The 24585-nt window shown below is 46.5% G+C and overlaps 1 protein-coding gene across 2 annotated transcripts; it reads right to left on the minus strand.

Annotated features, from left to right (window-relative positions):
* On the minus strand, positions 1-23990 carry LOC105044881 (putative clathrin assembly protein At2g01600). Of its 2 annotated transcripts, none has more exons than XM_010922950.4 (15): positions 23746-23990; positions 23533-23602; positions 23321-23418; positions 19802-19940; positions 19556-19683; positions 19322-19414; positions 19103-19153; positions 18437-18502; positions 18275-18340; positions 17973-18053; positions 17790-17870; positions 4256-4414; positions 4109-4184; positions 3899-4020; positions 1-635 (listed from the first exon to the last, which is right to left on the minus strand). In XM_010922950.4, exons 1-15 carry the CDS (start codon positions 23839-23841, stop codon positions 279-281), a joined length of 1683 nt encoding a protein of 560 aa, XP_010921252.1. In that variant the 5' UTR covers positions 23842-23990; the 3' UTR covers positions 1-278. The 2 variants fall into 2 exon arrangements, with proteins under 2 accessions (XP_010921252.1, XP_010921255.1); XM_010922953.4 differs by having other exon boundaries at positions 23752-23969.
* Positions 23991-24585: the final 595 nt, after the last annotated feature.

Here is a 24585-nt window from a genome sequence, read left to right on the forward strand (position 1 = left end):
TATCGAGAAAGAATGAAAATTGCCCTTGCAAATGTCTTAACCATTATTCCTTGTACTACGAGCCTGCTTACCTGGTGCTCAAAACACTTGCGATCTCGCAGGCAGCCCCTATACAATTTATATAACATCGAGTACTCCTATACATTTTACATGGTATCGAGTACTTCCCATTTCTTTACAACCAAAACAACAAATTGCGGCTATTACTGACAGACAACTTGCACAAGATATTGCACACAAAAAATGGTGTGGGTGGGGAAATACAAGCAGTCCTCACATTACAGGAGTTGGGTACCAAATGGATTGGTCTGGTGTTGAGGGTTGTTTGCTGGGAAAGCTCCAACACCAACATCACCAAAGGGATTTGATGCGGCCCCAACAACCATATGCTGCTGAGGGATAGGCTGAGCAAACGGATTTGATGGCACCATCATCGACATCTGCTGCTGCTGCTGCTGCTGAGCCATGGCAGCCGTTTGAACAGCCGGAGGGGCAGTTACTCGGTTCGACATCGCAAATGGGTCAGCTGACAAGAATGGATTTGGAGCTGGTGCTCCATAGAATTGCTGCTGCTGTCGTCTATATGCAGCCTCATCATAGAGACTATCTAACGTGAGCTTGTCAAAACCACCACCCTGCCAATTATCAACAGATCACTTTGCCTGATATATTCTTAAACAGCAAAAATAATAAAAGAGGTGTTTCTAAAGTCCAGTCTTCCTAAGAGCAAAATTTCCAGAATTGGAATAATCGATGCATAAGGAAACTTAACATGGGTATAACCAACCAGAGGCAAGTACATGATGAGCACAGTTTGGATGTTGATAACACCTAAGTACTATTCTCAGGGACTCAGCTCTTCTTTCGTCCTTTTCCCAATTGCCCTTGCCTTGATGTCTAACACACACGCACTTTCATTTGCAAGATGCAGTCAATTTATTTGCATATGTCTTGGTATCTATCTGGAGAGAGTCGTTGAGGATGCGAATCTAAATTTTTTTTAAAAAAACATTTACAAATATTCCAAGTGTATCATCTAGCCAAAATTTGCCTGGATGCTTAGGACGACCATTGAAGGAACTGTTAAATCTGTTTTTTCAACACAATGGCCAAAACACTATGGAGAACACTATTTACAAATATTCCAAGTATTATCATCCAGCCAAAATTTCCCTAGATGCATAGGACCATTGAAGGAGCTGTTAAATCTGCTTCTTCAACACAATAGCCAAAACACTGGAGAACACTTTGGGCCCTACAGACAAATACAGAACATCATGGCACAAACTACACCCCCATATTGACTGTTCGTCATAAAAGCCTTGGCATGGCACATGCACGTACCCAAGTATGCCTTGGTACAGGACATACCATCCAACAGCGTGATCTGTCCTTCAGACCTTGGAAACCAATGGGCCCAATGATGATATCCCTTTGTATTTGAGCCTCGATTTTATTCACAATCGAGACATATGCTGTGTCGGTTGCAACAAAATGAGGTCTAACTTTATGGGATTCAACTCAGAGAATCCTCCTGTTCCCCATTTAACTAATGTAGAACACCAAATGTAGGTTCTGAGTATTAACTCAGTTTCAGCACTAAGTGGGTCCTAGATAACATTCTCCTAAGATAATATGAGTGACATTGAGATGCTCCAAGTGAGTCCTAGTTGATTTGGCAGCACAGATCTGAGTTGAAACAACACAAAGAACTAAAAATGAAAGTTTGTTACCACTAAATTGAAAAGTGTGACATTTATTCAAAAGAAATTCAAACCATCAGAGTCCAAAAATGCCAGGAAAAAGTTCTCAACTTTAAACAAAATAAGAGAAAAACAGAAAGTACTCACAATCTGATGCTATCCTCTGCTAAAGATGTAACAGGATTAATGCAAGGCAACAAGTCAATAAGGAATCACACCTTGAGGTTTGACTTGTTGAGCCTACATATGATACTTTTGGATTTTTTTTCCTTTTTCTTTTAAAAAAAAAAGGACTTCTAGATATGTTGTACAACTGTCTCCGAATCTAGGGACTAAGATCAAGCGTCCACGCATGCTACAATCATTGTGGATGACAGTTATAAGCAAGTCTTATAAGCCAAGAAGGTAACCCCTGTGAACCTTTAGGAGGTTATCGATAACAACGGGTCCATTATGCTTGGTAGGCAAGGCAGAACACTTAGGGCAATTATTGCCCAACACATCTCCTACTAGCAAGGTTATATGCCATCAAGCAAGAGATCCATGAAGAGATTGCACTATGAGTTAAGACCCAAAACATAATATTAGACTTTGCAGTTGGAAAGTCTACACCAAAGGGCTGCATGTCGATGACTACATTAAGCAAGATGCTTAAAAATGCTTTGAGGGAAATCTTCTAATAATGATGACATGGCAGACGACTACAAGTTTGAGATTCCTTAGGCTACCTTGGATGTTCAGATACTTACTGATGCACAATGACTGTAGTATGCATTTGTTGAGATGGAATATTATCTGCAACACTTATGGTAGGTAGTAAGCAGCGAATGACCATCATCAACCCAAATAGCACTAAAACCTTCTCCCAGGAAATGATAAACAAGATAAACCTGAAGACCACAGAACAACCAACAGCACTTATGGGCTGTTTGGAATCCTATAATTCAACTCCACATGCATCTCAACTTGCATGCAGCTTGAGTTGCAAGCAGGTTGAGTTGCATATGGAGTTTGCTTGTTTGGATGGTGAACAGAAGTAAAGAATACAGAATTCTGACAGAAAGATTGGATTGGAGACATCAAAAATGAGAAGAAAAGGTCAAGATCCAGCAAGATGACCACATGGAGGCCGGAAAAAATAGATCAGTGGGGAAGGGACGCCAGGAACAGTTGAAAAATTAGGGCAAAGTTAGTGCAATTGGGGATGAGAAAGGCGAGGTGAGCAGTGGTGACAGAGTGGAGGTGGGTCAAGCAAAGAAGGCAAGGGTGTTGTGGTGGAAGGTCCAATGAGGTAGGGAGCATGCAAGGTCAGCGAGGGACGGTGATGGGGAGGAGGCTGGACAGGGTAGGGAAGGTGAGGTGGGCAAGGACACTATGGTAGAAGGTCAGCTGGGTCTGGGCAGGAAACTAGTGGGGTGGGCAACGGTGATAGGGTGGCAGTCGGGTGAATCATAGAAAGGAAGGCAGAAGAAGACACCATCATGGAGACTAGATGAGGTGAGGAGCTACTGAGGTGGGTGAGGGTGGTGGAACAAAGTTCAAGCAAGAGGGAAGGTGAGGTGGGACTTGTGAGAGGGCAAAGGCAATGACAATGCCAAGGGTGGGGGACTTGGGAAGCAGGCATGTGATTAGGGCTTGATTTGAGAGAAGAAATGGGTAAGGGAGAGATACATGCGATGCTGCAGCTTGTCTCGAGCATGCTTTGACAATGGGTCGAGCTGTACCTTTTTGGCTTTAGCTGCAGGTGGACTGCATCTTAACTTGCAGCGTGCAGCTGAGATGCAGTCCTTTAAGCATTCAGCATGCAGTTGAGATGCAGTCCTTTAAGCATTTGACTGGATTGCAACTATAGCTCAACCTGCAGATGGGTTAAGCTTCAGGAGTCCAAACCTTGCTCAATGGGTTGGTACCTTTCTCCTTAGTGCATGCACCCGAAGAGTTCTAGGTTCAATCATAGATGGTTGCACATTCCACCATATTTCTCAAAAAAAATATTTAAGAAAAGAAGAACAAAGGACCGATGGACTCTAACTATAGTTTGCAAGCCTTTTAGAAGATTTAAGGTTTTTGGGTTCCACATGTATCAACAATCATGCAAACTATTCCATCATAAAAAAAGGTATTTCTTTTATGTCATAAAAAAGAAATCCAATTAGCTAGTAATATTAATAAAAGAGGAATGCAAAGGAACCAACCAAATGGCTTTCAACCATGGATGAATTGGTGCTACTGGGTGTAGTAACAAGTGCTAGTTCCCATCCTGATGGATCAAATCCTTTTTCTTGCGTCATACCAGAATCAATGGAAGTAGTATCACCTGCCAAAAGTCACCCATAATAAATATTAAGCATGATGTAGATAAACAACTTATAAATGCGCTACAAAAAAGAAATAACCAAACACACCAGATGGAACAATAGCCAAGGCTAATGCATTGCTTTCCTCTATTGCTGATGCATCAGGATTTGTTTCATTTAATCCCTGTAATCAGGAAGAGATTACAAATTATGTACAATAGACAAGACAATGACACAATCTTCTTAAAGACTTACCAGTAGGTCTCCAGTATCTTCAGTAACAGCCGTACGAGGAGATGCAACCTCAACATTAGATGATGTTGGTTTGGGTTCATCAAGTGGTGGCTTTTCCTCTTCCAAGGGAGCAGAAGTTGTTTCTGGTTTGTATGTCAAAAGAAGCCTCTCTGGAAATTCCTAACTCAAAACAAGAACTTCATTTAAGTTGTTTGAAGTACAAGTAATATCATTACACGAGAGAATGCTATATTAGTAAATATTGTTATGCATTTGATTGATAAAATTGATGACATATACAAAATAAATCAAGCCTCTGCCCTCCCCCCCCCCCCCCCCCCACCAAACAAAAAAAAAAAAAAAAAAACAAATTTCAGAAATAGTATTAGATTGTGTTGGGTGTAAAACCCCCCAGCCGAAGTTCGTGTCAGGAGTGACCCCTCGGGGATTCTACCGGCGCTCGACCTACGGTGGCAGGGAGACTTCGTCCGGACTCCTACGGGAGCCGAACTTCGTCTTCGACTCCAACTACAGGAAGGCTACACTCGGACTCCTACGGGAGCCGGACTCCGTTCCCGATTTCAGCAGCAGGAAGACTTCGTCCGGACTCCTACGGGAACCGGACTTCGTCTCCGACTCCAACTACAGGAAGGCTACGCCCGGACTCCTACGGGAGCCGAACTCCGTCCCCGACTTCAGCAGCAGGAAGATTTCGTCCGGACTCCTACGGGAGCCGGACTTCGTCTCCGACTCCAACTACAAGAAGGCTACGCCCGGACTCCTACGAGAGCCGGACTCCGTCCCCGACTTCAGCAGCAGGAAGACTTCGTCCGGACTCCTACGGGAGCCGGACTTCATCTCCGACTCCAACTACAGGCAGACCTCGTCCGGACTCCTACGGGAGCCGAACTCCGCCCACAACTTCAATCACAGGTAGGCTTCGTCCGGACTCCTACGGGAGCCGGACTCCGTCTCCAATTTCGACTACAGGAAGACTTCGTCCGAGCTCCTACGGGAGCCGGACTTCGTCTCCGACTCCAACTACAGGAAGGCTTCGTCCGGACTCCTACGGGAGCCGGACTCCGTCCCCGACTTCAGCAGCAAGAAGACTTCGTCCGAGCTCCTACGGGAGCCGGACTTCGTCTCCGACTCCAACTACAGGAAGGCTTCGTTCAGACTCCTACGGGAGCCGGACTCCGTCCCCGACTTCAGCAGCAGGAAGACTTCGTCCGAACTCCTACGGGAGCTGGACTTCATCTCCGACTCCAACTACAGGCAGACCTCGTCCGGACTCCTACGGGAGCCGAACTCCGCTCACGACTTCAATTACAGGTAGACTTCGTCCGGACTCCTACGAGAGCCGGACTCCGCCCACAACTTCAATCACAGGTAGGCTTCGTCCGGACTCCTACGGGAGCCGGACTCCGTCTCCAACTTCGACTGCAGGAAGACTTCGTCCGAGCTCCTACGGGAGCCGGACTTCGCCTCCGACTCCAGCTACAGGTAGGCTTTGTCCGGGCCCCCACGGGAGCCGGACTTCCGCCCTGAACTCCTGCTGAAGGTCTCGACCGAGATTCCTCGACAAATGATCCCCATCCAGGCTTCTACGGAAATCAGACTCCAACCGAACTTCGGCCGACAAGTCTGGACCCCCTAGCAGGCCGCAGTAACGGCCACGACTCTGCTCCACTCCCTGCGGCAGATCCTACGCGGCTCCACCACTCCCTGGCAGGCCGCAGTAACGGCCACGACTCTGCTCCACTCCCTGCGGCGGATCCTACGCGGCTCCATCACTCCCTGGCAGGCCGCAGTAACGGCTGCGATTCTGCTCCACTTCCTGCAACGGATCCTGTGCAGTTCCACCACTCCCTGGCGAGTCGCGACAACGGACGCCGCTCCACTCCCCGCAACTGATTCCACGTGGTGAGCCATGGTGACAGCCACGACTCCACTCTGTTACTCTTCATGATAAATTTCCTCCTGGCCCCGTACGGCCCATGACGAGGCGATCATAAACAGTAGCTATCAATCCTTTGCTCTCCCCGTCTATAAAAGGGGACCCCAGATACATTATTCTCTAAGCTCAAAATTCTATCCCAAAACTCTGCTAAAATTTTCGTTCGAGCACTCCATTCTTGTTGAGGCAGAGAACTGACTTGAGCGTCGGAGGGTCTTGCCGGAGCAACCCCACCTCCGGTTTAGACTTTTTTTGCAGGTCCCGGCGGCGACCGCGATTCCCTCGACTCCAGCTTCTCCGGCGCAGGCGGATTTTTGCACCAACAGGATTGGCGCTAGAGGAAGGACTGTGTCTTCGCAGTACCCTTGTTCTTAAAGGAGCGCTCAACGGGACCGCCTCCGGTCATCTTTTCCGGCGTCTTCTCCTCCTTCCCCCACTAGATCCTCGTCCGATGCCTTCTCGCGAAGCATCCACACGGCGACCAACGGCCTCCGCGGCCAGATCTCAGGCTCCGGCCTCGCCTCCAGTTTTCCAGGCCCCACATCCTCCGGCAACGGCCGCCGGCATGGAGCAGTCGAACAATCGGCCTCCGACGGATTTCGCCAACACCATCTCGGAAGAATCCCGACGGGGAGCGACCGACGTATTGGCCGAACTTCCTAAGCGGCAAAAGATCGAGGAATCCATAACTTTCATCGAAGAAGATGCTCAGGGAGTTCAATTTCCTCATAACGACACGGTTGTAGTTTCCTTGAATATAGCTAATTACGACGTCCGCCGCATCCTGGTCGACAATGGAAGTTCGACCGACATTTTGTTCTACGATGCCTTCTCAGGAATGTCCATCCTTGACGACCATTTGAGGCCGATTTGCTCCCCTCTAGTAGGGTTTACCGACGACGCTGTCCCGGTGGAGGGAGTGATAACTTTGACTGTAACTGCGGGTGGATATCCAAGACAATCCAGGGCTCTGGTGAATTTCCTGGTGGTGAAGGCGCCGTCAGCCTACAATGCGATCCTCGGCCGACCTGGCCTCAATGCTCTCCGAGCCGTCGTGTCAACCTACCATTTGAAGTTGAAATTTTCTACCAACCAGGGGATCGGAGAGGTCAGAAGAGACCAAGCCCTGGCCAGACACTGCTACAACATAGCCTTGTAAAGAAGCGACCAATCCGACCCCTGTCCAGTTGATGGGCTGGATGCCCGCGACGACCTCACTGAGGAGAGGGGCGGCCCAATCGAAGATCTGGTTTCGATCCCTTTGAACGACGGGAATGCGGAGCATGTGGTGAAGATCGGCTCCAACCTAGGGGAAGAGGTGCGGACGCATCTCATCGATTTTCTACGAAAGAATGCGGACGTTTTCGCTTGGGTTCCAGCAGACATGTCGGGGATTGACACGGAAGTCATGGAGCACCGCCTGGCCGTCGATCCCAAGCATCGATCGACGAAAGAGAAAATCCGAGGTCATGCACCAGAGAGGCAGAAAGCGATAGCCGAGGAAGTGGACAAACTCCTGAAAGCCGGATTCATTAGGGAAGTCAATTATCCTGACTGGATTTCCAACGTTATCCTAGTCAAAAAGGCAAACGACAAGTGGAGGATGTGCATAGACTTCAAAAAGCTGAATAAAGCCTGCCCAAAGGACAGCCACCCTCTGTCCAGAATTGATCAACTGGTGGACGCGATCTCGGGCCATGAGCTCCTCACCTTTATGGATGCATTCTCCGGCTATAATCAAATCAGGATGGCGCCGGAAGACGAAGAAAAGACTGCTTTCATTACTAACCGTGGCCTTCACTGTTACAGGGTCATGCCTTTCAGCCTCAAAAATGCAGGCGCAACCTACCAATGGCTGGTGAACAAAATCTTCAAGGAACAGATCGGCCGCAATATGGAGGTCTACGTGGACGACATGCTCGTGAAAAGCAAATCTTCCATGAACCACGTCGCCAACCTCAAGGAGGCCTTCGACGCCCTCCGGAAATATAAGATGAAGCTGAACCCGACTAAATGTGCCTTCGGAGTGACCTCGGGGAAGTTCCTGGGCTTTATGGTATCGGGACGCGAAATCGAAGCCAACCCAGAGAAAATTCGTGCCATCCAGGAGATGGCTGCCCCGAAGTCGATAAAAGAGGTTCAGCGCCTTACAGGGAGGGTAGCAGCTCTGAATCGCTTCTTCGCGAGGTCGACCGAACGATGTTTACCCTTCTTCCAAACCTTCAAGCGGCCGAAGAACTTCTGTTGGACCCCTGAGTGCCAACAGGCGTTCGAAGAACTAAGAAGCTACCTCGGTTCACCTCCGCTGTTGGCGAAGCCAGAGCCTGGAGAGGAACTGTTTTTATACCTGGCGGTCTCTCCCCTGGCTCTCGCGGCAGTCCTTGTCAAGGAAGAAGCAAAAGTTCAATGGCCGATCTACTACGTCAGTCGCGCGTTGAGAGACGCCGAGACCAGATATACTAAATTAGAAAAACTGACTTACGCCCTGTTGATTGCAGCTCGAAGGCTCCGACCTTACTTTCAAGGACACACCGTAACGCTGCTCACTGACCAACCGATCAAGGCGATTCTACACCTGACGGATGCCTCCGGGAGGATGGCAAAATGGGTGATCGAGCTCACGGAATTCGACATCAACTATCGACCCAGGCCAGCAGTGAAGGCCCAGATATTGGCAGATTTCATAGTGGAGTGTACTATCCCAGAGGAGGCCGAACCTGAACAAGGTGAAATTGACGGCCTGGAGTCCCGACCGAACTCCCCCAAAGAAGAAGCAGATCCCTCTGGTTGCTTTTGGGCCCTCTACGTAGACGGGTCTTCCAACATGTCAGGCGCAGGTGCGAGCCTGATCTTGATCAGTCCAGAGGGAATCGTCGCGGAGTACGCTCTGCGCTTCGAGTTCCCCGCAACAAACAATGGAGCAGAATATGAAGCTCTGATCGCAGGACTGAAGATCGCCAAAGAGCTGGGAGTAAATCGGCTCCAGGTCCACAGCGACTCCCAACTAGTAGTAGGACAAGTCAACGGAAACTACGAAGTACGGGAGGACAGCATGGCTAAGTATCTTGAAAAGGTAAAGGAGCTCGTCCCTGCCTTCAGTATCTTCAACATCAGGCAGATTCCGAGAATGAAAAATACCAGGACCGACCTTCTCTCCAAGCTGGCAACGCTGGCTCCGGCCGAATTGCCCAAAGGTGTTCTCTTTGAAGTTCTAAAGTGCCCGAGTACGGAAGAATCGCGGCCCGTGATGGAAATTGACCACGAGCCAAGCTGGATCGACCCACTGATAACATATCTCAGAGACGGGGTTCTCCCCCAGGATGCAAAAGAAGCTCGGAAGCTCAAAAATCAAGCCTCCCGATACATCCTTTATGAGGGCAAGTTGTACAAGAGATCATACTCTTTACCCCTTTTAAAATATCTCCGGCCTTCGGAAGCTGACTACGCCTTGTGGGAGGTGCATGAAGGAATCTGCGGAAGCCATCTGGGGGCTAAATCTTTATCCCACAAGTTGCTCCACCAAGAATATTACTGGCCGACGATGCATCATGACTCGATTGAATACGTCAGAAAGTGTGACCGATGTCAGAGATATGCCAACATCCAGAGACAGCCCGCCACCGAGCTTACACCCTTGAGTGCCCCATGGCCTTTTGCGCAATGGGGGATGGACATCCTTGGACCCTTTTCCGTGGCGTCGGGGCAGAGGAAGTTCCTCCTGGTAGCGATTGACTACTTCACCAAGTGGGTCGAAGCCGAACCACTGGTGAAAATCACAGAAGCTAAAGTGCAAGATTTCGTCTGGAAGTCAATCGTTTGCAGGTTCGGTCTGCCAAGAATCCTAATCACTGATAACGGACGGCAGTTCGCGAGAGCAAGATTCGCCGAATTCTGTGAAGATCTAAACATCTCCCACAACTTCACATCAGTAGCCCATCCTCAGGCGAACGGCGAAGCTGAAGTGACCAACAGAACCCTGCTGCAAGGGATCAAGACAAGGCTCGAAAAGGCGAAGGAAACTTGGGCAGACGAACTTTATCATGTGCTGTAGGCGTATCGAACTACCCAAAGACTGCCCACGGGGGAGACCCCCTTTGCTTTAGCCTTCGGAACGGAGGCTGTTATCCCAATTGAGCTCAAACTCCCGTCGGCGCGAGTCGTGGCATTCAACGAACATCACAATTCGCAAGGTCTTAAAGCCAACCTCGATTTGCTGGAAGAAAAGCGGGAGGTAGTTCAAGTTCGGATGGCAGCCTACAGACAGAAAGTCGCCCGCTATTACAATTCCCGGGTCAAGAATAAAGTCTTTAGAGCAGAAGATCTAGTGCTTCGACGGGCCGCTGTCTCGCAACCTCAGGATCGAGGGAAGCTCGCCCCAAACTGGGAAGGCCCGAATGAAGTCAAAGTAGTCCGGCCCGGAACTTACTACCTCAAGGAGCTCGGAGGAGCAGACCTCCCGCGACCATAAAGCTCGAAAAACTTACGAATGTATTACCGATAACTTTATGTTAAATAAAAGTTGCATATCTACATGTCTCCTCTCTTGGCACAAGCCTATATCGACAGGACAGTCAAAACAAACCGTGTCGGAAGCAGGAGGAGAATTTCGTCTCGACAAAGTCGAAGGCCCGATTCTCTCTAGACCGGATGGGGGGAGAGGCCAAGCAACGCCCATATGTGCCCCCACAGTCCTGTTAGGGACAGGAGGAGAACCTCGCCCTAACTTGAGCAAAGCCGAAGGCCCGGTTCTCTTTAGACCGGATGGGGGGAAAGGCCAAGCAACGCCCATATGTGCCCCCACAGTCCTGTTAGGGACAGGAGGAGAACCTCGCCTTAACTTGAGCAAAGTCGAAGACTCGGTTCTCTTTAGACCGGATGGGGGGAGAGGCCCTGCAACGCCCATATGTGCCCCCACAGCCCTGTTAGGGACAGGAGGAAAACCTCGCCCTAACTTGAACAAAGTCGAAGGCCCGATTCTCTTTAGACCGGATGGGGGGAGAGGCCCTGCAACGCCCATATGTGCCCCCACAGCCATTTAGGAACAGGAGGAGAACCTCATCCTAACATGAGCAAAGTCGAAGGCCCGGTTACACCTAGACCGGATGGGGAGAAAGGCCCAGCAGCGCCCATATGTGCCCCTACAGCCGCGTTAGGGACAGGAGGAGAACCTCGTCCTAACCAGAGCTGAAACCTGTTACGACAGAAATAGGGGCAGAACCTCGCCCCGACACCAATTAAGGTCTGGTCATTCAGACCAGAGGGAAAAAAGAGGACCTTCCCAGCGGCCCCTTCGCAAGAAGACTTCGTCCGGACTCCTACGGGAGCCGGACTTCGCCCTTGACTTCGATCGCAAGAAGACTCCGTCCGAACTCCTACGGGATCCGGACTTCGCCCCCGACTCTGATTGCAAGTAAACTTCGTCCGGACTCCTACGGGAGCCGGACTTCGCCCTCGACTTTGATCGCAAGAAGACTCCGTCCGGACTCCTATGGGAGCCGGACCTCGTCCCCAACTCCGGCTGCAGGAAGACTCCGCCCGGACTCCTACGGGAGCCGGACCTCATCCCCAACTCCGGCTGCAGGAAGACTCCGCCCGGACTCCTACGGGAGCCGGACCTCGTCCCCAACTCTGGTTGCAGGAAGACTCTGTCCGAACTTCTACGGGAGCCGGACTCCCGCAACCCCACCAAGAGCAGAGAAAAAAATCCCACTCGAAAATGAAAAAGGAAAAAGGAGAGAGGAGTTAAAAAGGAAAGCGATGGACTACGTCAGCGACGAATGAAAAACAAACAGCATCAAAGATGCAGAGAACCTCGTCTCAGCAGGGATTGGGGTTCTTATCAAGAACCCCAGCTTTCTCTCAACGCAAGTCCGAGATAAGACGACTTCCTCAGGATGACAAAAAGCTCAGGCCTCCGAGCTCGAGCCCCGATGGGGGGCACCAAACCCGAGCGACCCCAGGCAAATCTGAGGCCATGGACGAAAGGACGAATCGATGCGATGGCAATCGGGTACCTCCAAACGACGCAAAGACCGAAAAAAGCTCGGCAAGCGACAATTCAACACATGAATAAAAGAGGTAGCAGAAAATTTTCTTCTCATATTATTTATTAAATATGCATTATAGAGCCATTAAGGCTGAAGGAGAAGGATAACTGGAAAGACGAGCCGATGTGGCAACAACCGGTAACCTCCGGACGACATCAAAAAAAAAAAAAAAAGAGAGAGAGAGAAGGGAATACAACAATAACAATGGCAAAGGAAAGAAGTTCGGCAGGCAGCAATTCGACGCAAAGTGCGGACGAAGTAACAAAATCTCCTTCTCATTTTTCGATTAACAAGATGTACGTTACAAGACCCGGAGGGCCAGAAAAAGAAAACATTACTACAAGACTCGAAAGGGATACACCGGAGACCACTTCAAGCTGTCGACTTCTCTTCCCGGTTCCGTCCTTCTCAGCAGTATTTTCCAGTACGTGTGATAAACCTCTCGGCTCTCGCCCCCCGCCTCGTTCCGCTCCATCGCCGAAACCCCAACCCTAGGGGAAAAAGGATGGGATAGAATTCAGAGGGCAGCGAAGGCAACGGCAGCGGCGACGACGACCTGCATCAAGAAGAACTGGAGGTACCCCAGAGGCCGCGATGGCGCCGGAGGCATGCGCCACCACCGTGTGCTCCATGACAACCACCATCCTAGGTACTCCGACAAGGTCGGCATGCGCTACTTCCACCGTCCCCGCAACAAGTTCTACTGCCCCACCGTCGGCGCCGACCGCTTCTGGTCCCTCGGCCCCGACGACGTCAAGAATCCCGCCACAGCTTGTGACGACAACTCTGCCCCCTTGATCGGTGTCGCCCCGTTCAGCTACTCCGAAATTCTCGGGCGGAACGCCCTCACCGGTTGTCCCCGTTATTAAACCCCTGTTGTTGAAAGAATTCTCCCTCGAGCCCCCTTTAAGGCGACGGGAACCCTCGGTGACAGTTTGACGATCGGAGAACTCGCAGGCCGCTGTTTTCCTCCTCACACTCCTCTTGATCCGTGGCATCCTCTCGAGGTTGGCCTCCGGGGTGGGGGCTCCGGTGGGAGAACCCCTCGGAGAGGCTCGGGGGACTGAAGACGGCGGAGAGCCGATGGGGATGGCAAAGACTGGTGCGAAGGGCGCTCGGAGTCGAAAAGGGCACCGATGGAGTGGCTGAGTGGCTAAACTCTCAGGCGGAAGAAAGGTGTCGACCCTCAAGCGAAGTGAAGCCCCTGGAGGAAAGGCGGGGGCTTAAATAAGCAACAGGACCTGGCGCAGTTATAGTGGCAGATATCCCTAGGTCAACTAGTGCCCGCCACGTGTCCCACTCACCGTGGCATGGGGTTGACCGTTCGCGGACCATTATGGCGTGACGCTTAGGATTACGTCCTGGTGGGAGTTCCGAAAGGACTCTTCGGATCGCCCTAATCGGAAAAAGGCTCCAGCACGCGCGCATTAAATGCCAAGATTTTCGAGGGCGGTCGTGTGTAGAATTCAAGGAAACGACTTCGGCTGTGAAAATTTTCTGTACTTCCTTCGATCGAAACTCGAACTCGAAAGTAGGGGGACTGGTGTTGGGTGTAAAACCCCCCAGCCGAAGTTCGTGTCAGGAGTGACCCCTCGGAGATTCTACCGGCGCCCGATCTACGGCGGCAGGGAGACTTCGTCCGGACTCCTACGGGAGCCGGACTTCGTCTCCGACTCCAACTACAGGAAGGCTACGCTCGAACTCCTACAGGAGCCGGACTCCGTCCCCGACTTCAGCAGCAGGAAGACTTCGTCCGGACTCCTACGGGAGCCGGACTTCGTCTCCGACTCCAACTACAGGAAGGCTACGCCCAGACTCCTACAAGAGCCAGACTCCGTCCCCGACTTCAGCAGCAGGAAGACTTCGTCCGGACTCCTACGGGAGCCGGACTTCGTCTCCGACTCCAACTACAGGAAGGCTACGCCCGGACTCCTACGGGAGTCGGACTCCGTCCCCGACTTCAGCAGCAGGAAGACTTCGTCCGGACTCCTACGGGAGCCTGACTTCATCTCCGACTCCTACAGGCAGACCTCGTCCGGACTCCTACGGGAGCCGAACTCCGCCCACAACTTCAATCACAGGTAGGCTTCGTCCGGACTCCTACGGGAGTCGGACTCCGTCTCCAACTTCGACTACAGGAAGACTTCGTCCGAGCTCCTACGGGAGTCGGACTTCGTCTCCGACTCCAACTACAGGAAGACTTCGTCCGGACTCCTACGGGAGCCGGACTCCATCCCCGACTTCAGTAGCAGGAAGACTTCGTCCGAGCTCCTACGGGAGCCAGACTTCATCTCCGACTCCAACTACAGGAAAGCTTCGTCCGGACTCCTACGAAAGCCGGACTCCATCCCCGACTTCAGCAGCAGGAAGACTTCGTCCGGACTCCTACGGGAGCCAGACTTCATCTCCGACTCTAACTACAGGCAGACCTCGTCCGGACTCCTACGGGAGCCGAACTCCACTCACGACTTCAATCACAGGTAGACTTCGTCCGGACTACTACGGGAGCCGGACTCCGCCCACAACTTCAATCACAGGTAGGCTTCGTCCGGACTCCTACGGGAACCGGACTCCATCTCCAACTTCAACTGCAGGAAGACTTCGTCCGAGCTCCTACGGGAGCCGGACTTCGCCTCCGACTCCAGCTACAGGTAGGCTTTGTCTGGGCTCCCACGGGAGCCGGACTTCCGCCCTGAACTCCTGCTGAAGGTCTCGGCTGAGATTCCTCGACAAATGATCCCCATCCGGACTTCTGCGGAAATCAGACTCCAACCGAACTTCGGCCGACAAGTCTGGACCCCCTGGCAGGCCGCAGTAACGGCCACAACTCTGCTCCACTCCCTGCGGCGGATCCTACGCGGCTCCACCATTCCCTGGCAGGCCGCAGTAACGGCCACGACTCTGCTCCACTCCCTGCGGCGGATCCTACGCGGCTCCATCACTCCATGGCAGGCCGCAGTAACGGCCGCGATTCTGCTCCACTTCCTGCAACGGATCCTGTGCAGTTCCACCACTCCCTGGCGAGTCGCGACAACGGACGCCGCTCCACTCCCCGCAACTGATTCCACGTGGCGAGCCATGGTGACAGCCACGACTCCACTCCATTACTCTTCATGATAAATTCCTCCTGGCCCCGTACGGCCCACGACGAGGCGATCATAAACAGTCGCTATCAATCCTTTGCTCCCCCAGTCTATAAAAGGGGACCCCAGATACGTTATTCTCTAAGCTCAAAATTCTATCCCAAAACTCTGCTAAAATTTTCGTTCGAGCACTCCATTCTTGTTGAGGCAGAGAACTGACTTGAGCGTCGGAGGGTCTTGCCGGAGTAACCCCACCTCCGGTTTAGACTTCTTTTGCAGGTCCCGGCGGCGACCGTGATTCCCTCGACTCCCGCTTCTCCGACGCAGGTGGATTTTTGCACCAACAGATTGGAATTACAACCCAATTTTTCGATCATGTTTGCTTGCATAATTCTAAACAACCTTATAGGACTTAAAGAGTATCAAAGCCTATCACAAAATATGACCAACAAGGAACCTGCCTAGCCACTATCTGTAGCCATTTTTACCATGACCCACATTCCCCATGGAGATAATCCCACCCAAAAACTTAGGTCTTGGCAAAACGTCCCATGTGATTTTGGAATGGGGTACCATCTTGAGTGTCGAAACAAAACCGTCCCACCATCATCCTAGCATCCCGATTGACACATCTTAAGATATTTTCTGTCCCAAGTGTTGAAACAAGACAGGACGGTGGCACACATCCCATTCTATGGAAAAACCGAGACAGTGCAATCCCATGGGATTTAAAACCCTGCTTCCACCATACCTTTATATCTCTTACCTCTTCCCCCATATCAAAGATGGTTTCCCTAACAAAGCAAAGATTCTGTGCAACAAAAATACCTAAAAGACACTAACGAAATGATGCTTTCCTTTTTCATGCATAATAGTTTCAGTTATTAAAAGCATCAGATGCTTGACATGGTATATGGTACCCATGATCCACAAGAAAATTAAAGAAAAACTAGCCAGTTGCAAGGAGCAATTAAGGGAGAACTAAGGTCCTAGTTCCCGAATTCTTAAATTCATCACAGTTAGGAAACTACAACTAAAACAGTTAACTCGATATCCCACCTAATTTCATTCATAAACAGATATCCCACCTAATTTCATTCATAAACAAATGTTAAGAGAACATGATACAAAAGCCCAAAACCAGATTTTGGAGGCCAACAACATTGTATCAAGGGTGTACGACCCATATCAACAGGCATCACTCAGTTCCTTTGGTCAATATGGTCCTTAGCACACTGATTGCTGTACCAACTCACAGCTGGTACTCCCTCGTACGTCAACACTTTGAATCTTACTTGATATACACTCTAATCATGCATAATGTCTGTATAAAGCTTTAAGTGTACAATAGCATATACTATAGTATTTAAGTTTAGCATGCGAGTCCACACACACACATACATACATACATACATATATATATAAACATATATTGCACATACATATGTATTATATACATACACATGCATAAACATATATTAATATATATATATATGACCATTTCTTCCATTTTTATTTGCCAATTGAAAGAATCAGAGCCAATCAAATCTTCCCATAAAAGGTATTAAATAAGGCGAAAGGCATACATCTTAGACATGCCTCTCTGCAGAATATGTATGTATCACTACACATGGTCTTACCGGTTAGCATCAAGCATTTTATGTATGTATCACTACACATGGTCTTAGAGAGTCTCACTTCAAGAAATGATGAGAGGTAAGACTCAAATAAGGCTTTCGTAAAAGTCATCTGTAGTCCAGAAGAATTCTTGAGTGTTCCGTTTAGAGGCATGATGAAAGGTAAGACTCCAATGTAGTTTTTAAATGATGCCTATAATCTACAATATACGTTGTGGTATTGAAGCAACAAATGTTGTGCACAAGCTTTTAAAAACCACCAGAATAGGATGGTACAAGCTGCACCTTACCCTTCTGGCAGAAAACCAGCACACGACATATTGGTACAGGTCACAGTCCTGTATTCTGTCAGTAGCCAGTACCAAACTAGTTTTTTCGCCAAAAAAAATATTTTAAAAAAATAAAAAAAAGAAAAAAGAAAACCTCCAGTACCTGTTTTCAAAACCTTGTTTGTGCATACATTAGCAAAATTCTGATCTTAATAGGTTAAGTTATATCTTCCTTCAAATTTATGAATTATCTAGTTAACAACAACACCAAATTTCAAAGATTCCCTAACCTATTTTAAAAGGTTGAATTTTCACATAGCATGCATGGTAGAAAATCAGTAGAGCCGTGCTCTGATACTGCACTGACTGGAAATGGTAGGTACTATATGACACCAGCACATACATCAAAGGCATATCCATAACAGGAAATAAAGACATTCATAAGCATATTCCTTTGGTACTGAAGGAAAATTGAGTTACATAAAACATATTAAATCAACTAAAATATACATCAAAGATTTAATATATCAATTTGGAAGGAAAAAGGGATGCATTAACTAACCAATTGCTCTCTAGAAACTGGAACCACTCGTGGAGCCTCTCTTATATATTCTTCCATGGTTGCAAGAAATGATTGTGGAGGCTGCAAGATGATTATTAAGAAAATGAGTTGTCAATCCAAATAATAGCCCTAAGAAGATGTGCAAACCATCAGAATTCAGAACCATGTTACTATCATTACTACCTCTCTCAATATTGGAAACTGGAAATTTCTAGCAAGTTCTAGTCCCCGACAAACTTCATAAAAATCAGAAAGACTTCCAGCCTGCGAGACCAAGAAACAACATTCTTCAATAGCCAAAATTTATGGACCCTCTATGCTTGTTGTAGGTGCTCTAACAAGAACCCTACATTATTCCTTTAGTTTCTGAGGGGAAGCCACTAATTTAGTTCACCTGGAAAGAACCCTCACTATTTTTTTTTTTTAAAAAATGGTGAGTACAAATACACAGCATGATGTACTTAAATGTGAGATGGCAGGACTACCTGCTGTCCAGCTTTCTTGTAGATTTCAAGAGCTTTAATTGCTTCATGTCTTGGCATCTCAAAAAACTGAAATGAAATAAAAAGACATCGGAGACAATTTATTGAAACACTTTGTGAATCACCTCAAATATAAGATCTGAAGAACCAGTGAATATTGTATACCTTATCAACAAGGTTGATAATTCCATCATTAATAGCACAATAAATTTTAAAGCTCTCCTTCAATACCTGAGAACATATGATGCCAACAGAAGCATGGCCAAATATTATTTTTCTAATATTTTCATGAAACGCTGCAGAATATATGGAGGACTGGGCATAGAGGTGGTGTGCATCAGAAATAAATCTTGGCATTATAGACAAGAAAATTATGATAGAATATCGAAATAACAGAATAAATATTTAATCTATTTCTAAATAAATGAGTTGGCAATATCCCCAAATAGCTCCTAGCTTTTGCATGTTCATGAGAACCGTAATTAGAAGTTACCAGTTTTCAAAGCATTTTTTCCTCTCCTCAGAACATAATAGGTACAGCTGACCCGAAACTTAAGTAATGGAAAATAAGGAAACCTCATCCAAAGTAACTGGATATTCAACAGCCAGCTGATTTAAATATGATGTGGATAAAGCATTTTGGCAGTTGCTTATGGTACTAATTCTCAGTTTGGTTAACAAAGTTTTTTTAATGTGGCGTCATAAATATAAAGCATTAAAAAAAACTGATATAACTGAGAGAAAGCACCATCAACAGATCACTATTTGTTTGAACTGGAATTGGCAAGCTTCAAAGTAAAAACTGTAGGATGGCCAAAATGCTAGACTTACCAGAGCTAAGGCATACTGCACCACATAATTGCTAACAGCAGCTCCTTCTGGCTGCACATTAAAACAGCAACCAACATTAATATGGATTAATCACCATAATTTGCAAAAAAAAAAAAAACAGATGACCTTTCTTATACAGTTTATAAGCCTTGGTCATTTCTTATCTATTAATTCAAGAATAAGACTAATGATTCTCCAGTTTGTGGCAGAAACACTAACATGGCATCCAATAAGACGATATAATAACTGCTGTAAAGCAGGCAATTGCTCCAACAACTCTTCAATATCCAATTCTCTAGTTCTACTGTGACCCTGACAACAAAATGCATCAAAACATTCATAAAAGGGACAAAATTTTTCATAGCATAAAATGTAGCTATGTATATAGCCATGATATTATTTGAGTAAAATAAAAAAACATTCCAATCTGATCAGATACATAACTACATATACCTTTTCAGACCCTTGAGCAGGCTTTGTCAAGCGCTCCGCTTCAACATCATATTTTAAAACCCTGAAGCATTCTAGTCTTTCCTCTAAAAATAATGCATAACTGCGAACCCAAGCAGAAAAATCCCACGCTGCAAAGTAATAAACGTAGAATGATATAAACTTTCTGATTGATAATAGATTCAGATCTCTGCTCCAAACAAAAGAAGTGCTCTTGTATCATGATTATTGCAGGTGAAGATGAATAACCAATAGGACTCGAGTCATCCTTGAAGTTTGATAATTGAAGGATGCGTCCCCTCTGGGAGAAATTAAGCAGCTCTTCACGGAATGTAGGGTCACCTTCCCTAAGAAGCCTATGGATAACTATGAGTGTCTTCAATGCCACCTGCAGCACCAATGAAAGAAATCAATAATCATAGCACCAATGAGGGAAATCAATAATCATAATGGGAGGATCATCTCCACCAATGTATGCGAGGACTATAAGAAAAAGAATCCAAAAGTGGGACACATGGGTCACATTTGGTTATAGAATAAGTTATTGTCATGCCTCGAATCCAGGACATAACACAACCATGCTACCATGGGGTACCACCCACAATAACACAAAACCAAACATAGTAACCTGTATAAAAACTCAACTCATACAAAATATAATAACAAGGAATCCAAAATCTTCCATCGATTAAATAAGAATCAAGTGGCTGGTATAGAGCTCCTAAATCCAAACTTTAGATGCCCAAAAACCCATAACCTCAAAATTCCATAAAATCAGAAACTAACTCAATAATCAACTAATAAAATAAAAGTCTGCTACAAAAGTCTCTTAGCACAAACTCCAAGTCTAGATCATTCCCCGTTCCTTGTGACCTTGGCTCAGAATAAATGGATTAACTTACTCCTATTCCTCTTTACCCTGAAATAAATTATCCCCCTATATAATGTTTCTGTATTAAGTGAAAAAAGTAGATCAACTTTTAAAAGAAAATACCAATCTTACCAACGAAATAAATAGGTTATTTTTTTTAGTTTCTAGCAGGTTAAACTGGAGTAAATGTGGTAAGAGGGATTTCTATTCCATTTTAAACCCCCTCTCTCTCTTTTAGCCTGCAACAAAAAGCAGCCTTAAGATCACAAAAATAAATGAATGAATCTCTAGAAAGGTCATATGTGTGTTCATTGTTCTTTTATCTCTACAATCAGCTTCTACTTTTTACAACATTTCCACTGCCTCTTATCCTCTTAAGTAGGCTCCCCCACAACACCTTGTCCCAATAGTATGATCTGATCAATCTGCACACACGCGCACACATGCACACTTACACATTGTCCCAATAGTACGATCTGCTCAATCTTGTGAAGTAGCCTCCTTTTAGATTATGATCTACAGCTGGACACATCTTGATGGCCTCGATTGTCCAAAAACAAGGAATGTTAAACCATATCATTAACGATAATCTATACAATTTTAACATACCCAGAGCCAAAATCAATATATTAGGAATCACTTACCAAATCAAGTGACTCATATATGCAAGGTTTTTAATTTCATGATAAATTATTTGCATAGCTAAATATCAAAGCTGAGAAACCACACAATTAATGATAATAATACTTAAAATGCCTAAACACTAAAAGCATATGTTTCTTATCAATGCAAAAAGTAGAAAATAGTGCACAGTTTTCCACAGCCAGTTCAAATAAATTGAATAGTTAAATACATCAAGAAAACAAACTATAAGCATGATATAAAATTTTAGGATACATGCTAACAAAAGGTTCCAAGTCAAAGTGAAAGCAAGCCCTTTATGTTATCTGAAATTGTCCATCATGTGACCACTTGATGCATAAAAACATCAAACACTTAATTTTTGGTTTTTAAGCACTCTCCATGTTTTATATTAAGCTTTCTATTGTGACTTCTCAACTTTGATGGCTCATAAGTATTTTGCAGCCCAAACCCTAGTGGCAGGGCAGTAGCTCAAATCTCTAAAAGTTCCAGGCCATCATATTACAAACTCCTGCACTTGCCTTGCCCCTCAATAGACATGGGTTGGCTCACTTGGGGCTCTACGACATAGGCTAAGATGCGGGGATGTCCGATAAGGTCCAAAGATAAGCCTACACAATTAACAATATAAGTTTCACAAGCCAAAACTGCATACAAATGAACTAAAACAAAATTGATCGTTAAACTAAAGATGAGCTCCATCTAAAGGAACCATAGCTTCATATAACCAAATTGAGACACAGCTAATTTTTGAGTGATAACACAATGACCATTGTAGAAAAGATACTTTTGAGCTGATGCTAGTTTTTGAGTGATAACACAATGACAATTGCAGAAAAGATCCTTCTGAGCTGATTCGAAACATTTCTCATCAATAGAAGAGTGTAAAGCCATTAAACCACTACAGTCTACATGTCATGAAGGGTGCAAAGGTTGACCGCTTAGGGTCCTGTGACATAGAACAAGATGCTAGGAAAGTCTAATAAGGTCTGCCGATAGGCCAATACAATCAACAGTGTAACTGACAGAAATGATGGCCATGCATAGGCGGTCAGGCAGTTTTTTTTTTTTTTTTTTGGATTGTTAAACTAAAGATGAGCTCCCATATAAAGGAACCATTGCTACATAAGGTTGAACTGAGATAAAGCTGAGTTTCAAGTGTTGTAGAAAAGATCCTTTCCAGTTGATATGTGAACATCTTGCATCAATAGAAGATTATCAAATAACTAAATGTCACAAAGGTTGTAGACCATTGAAAAAAATGGTTCATGAAACTTGGCAAGTAGTAATTATAGATATAATCACCAAACAGCAATCCTGCAGGGCAATATCATGTTCCTCATGCTTCATGATCTCGGGAATTATTTATTTAGGAGAATGACTTCCATAGATTTGCACCTAAGATGGGAGAAGACTTTCTAAAATGTTTAACAAAATGCAAAAATATTGACTGTGACATACAGAATTAAGCTCACTAAAAAAATGCATAACTTCAAAACTTTGAAGGTTGTGACAAACTCCTTTTTCCTTAATGTCCCAATAACACAAAGCAAGCATTCCCTTGTCCATAGTAATGCCATCAGAGTGCTCACTCCAAACACATGTAAAAGATGATAACAGATAATTCCAATTTGCTTCAAGAATTATTTTCAAGAAAATTCAATAGTAAGGGGACTCAACATCAAGCCTAAATCCTTGTTGTTGTGTCTTCCAAGAGGCACAAGTGACTTCTAACGGTTATGATGTAGAAAAATCTAGATTGGAAAGGTGAAAACGAAAAAAGGAGTAAGATGGAGAAGTGAAAGATGACAGCCATGTGGAAATCTTCACTCAGAAGTTTCAAAGCTTTAATAATAAACTCAACATTCAATCACTCCACTCTAGTTGCGAGGCTAGAAGCATAGGCGATTTAGAATTGATCACAACCATCGATGCTTAACTCTAAAACTGAAGAATGTCAAATCATGGGATGGATGGTCTGACAACTACCACTCATAAACTCTTCAAAAGAAAAGGTTCTTCTAAAGCTTATCCAGGTTTCAGAAGATCATCTAGTCGATGACCAATTTGTCCCTTCATATTCCATTAAATGTTTGAGAAAACAAAACACCAAACAAAATAACAACTCAATATGAATGAGACTGTACCTGAAAGCAATAGTAGCCAGCACAGCGACCGTGAGTGACAGAATTTAGAATATGAAGCTATAATAAACAAGAAGAGAATATGAAACGGATGAAAGGATGAAGAAGTACAGTCCAGTTGTGGGTCTTGGCGAGCCGGCGGGCGAGAGCGTGGATGCAGTAGGCGACGTCGGCACGGGGACGGGCGATGGAAGTGGCCGCCAAGATCTCTGAACAGCAGGGTTAGATTAAGGTGGGAATCAATGATATGGCTGTCAAGAAGACAAAAATAAAGAAGGAAAAAAACGAGGGGAAGGTGAAAAAAGAGGGGAACCAAAACGCACTCCTGAGATGCCTCTCCTTGGGGGGGCGCTCCACATGATTCGTGGCTTTGACGATGGCAACATCCAGGTCCTCCGATCAGGCAGCAGCAGCGCGCGGATCGGTCCGGAAGGGGTCAGATCGGATTCGAGTTAGTTTAGGGTTTCGGAATTGTTTTCTTTTATTGGATGCCGGAAAAAAAAAAAAATCAAGAATATCTATGAATAATTGTCTACCTTTACCTTGAAATCGCTGTTGAGGTTGGCGAGGCCGACGGTGGTGGTGTCTTTGAGGGCGCCGTATGCCTTTCGCCAGCTCTGCAGCGACGCCATCCGCCTCCGCCTCCGACTCAACCGCACCGCCCCCTTCGGATTTACCTTTTTGCTTCTATTTTCTTGAAAGCAGACTACGTTGGAGCGCGCCCTCTCCTCCAGTCGCTTTCGAACCCCCCTCGGCACTCGTCGCTCCCTGGCTCCCCGTTGTCTCCCTCGTGTCCTTGCCCTCGTGGCAATAAAAATGATCGACCCCGTCACCCACTGTTACTCTTATTCTTATTTGGTGTTGTATTTATACGGTGGAAACAACAATGTTCTTTGATCAAACGGCTGGATGATCGGCAGGGCCCTCCTGCATGGACCACGTCCAAGTAGACCGCCGCAATCGGGAATTGGTGACATACAAGGGGTAATATGGCGTGTTATCCACCGTGGGATTTGGCATGGTCCCTTGGACCTCGTCCAAGTAACTGTTAAACGTCCATCAGAGGGTCGGGGTTGTATCCATGATAGGGTTCGGAAAGTTTTGATATATGCGGTAGTTCTGTGCAAGCGACGAATGATAGAGCGCGGAGCGTTTTGATCTGTGCTGTAGGTGATCCAACCGTGAATTTGCACTAAGGGGGATCCTTGTCTTAGACCTCCTCTCTCTCTCTCTCTCTCTCTCGCATGTCCGACCCATCCTCTCCTCCAGCCGATCCTCCACGCCCTCGGACCCCTACTTTTTCTTCTTTTTCTAATTAAATGGATGAATTATATATCTGTGAATTATACCTATCTAGTACAAATACATCTAATAAA

Source organism: Elaeis guineensis, chromosome 2 (genome assembly GCF_000442705.2).
Source record: "Elaeis guineensis isolate ETL-2024a chromosome 2, EG11, whole genome shotgun sequence".
In the NCBI taxonomy this organism is placed as follows: Eukaryota; Viridiplantae; Streptophyta; class Magnoliopsida; order Arecales; family Arecaceae; genus Elaeis; species Elaeis guineensis.

Bases quoted from the DNA above. Each gene is read 5' to 3' on its own strand.
- LOC105044881 (XM_010922950.4), bottom strand. From the start codon at position 23,841: ATGGCGTCGCTGCAGAGCTGGCGAAAGGCATACGGCGCCCTCAAAGAC. The intron at 23,603-23,745 runs GTAGACAATTAT...GCCTGATCGGAG, and splicing joins ACAGCGATTTCAAGGTAAAG to GACCTGGATGTTGCCATCGT. The intron at 17,871-17,972 runs GTAGTAATGATA...ATCATCTTGCAG, and splicing joins AGTTTCCAATATTGAGAGAG to CCTCCACAATCATTTCTTGC.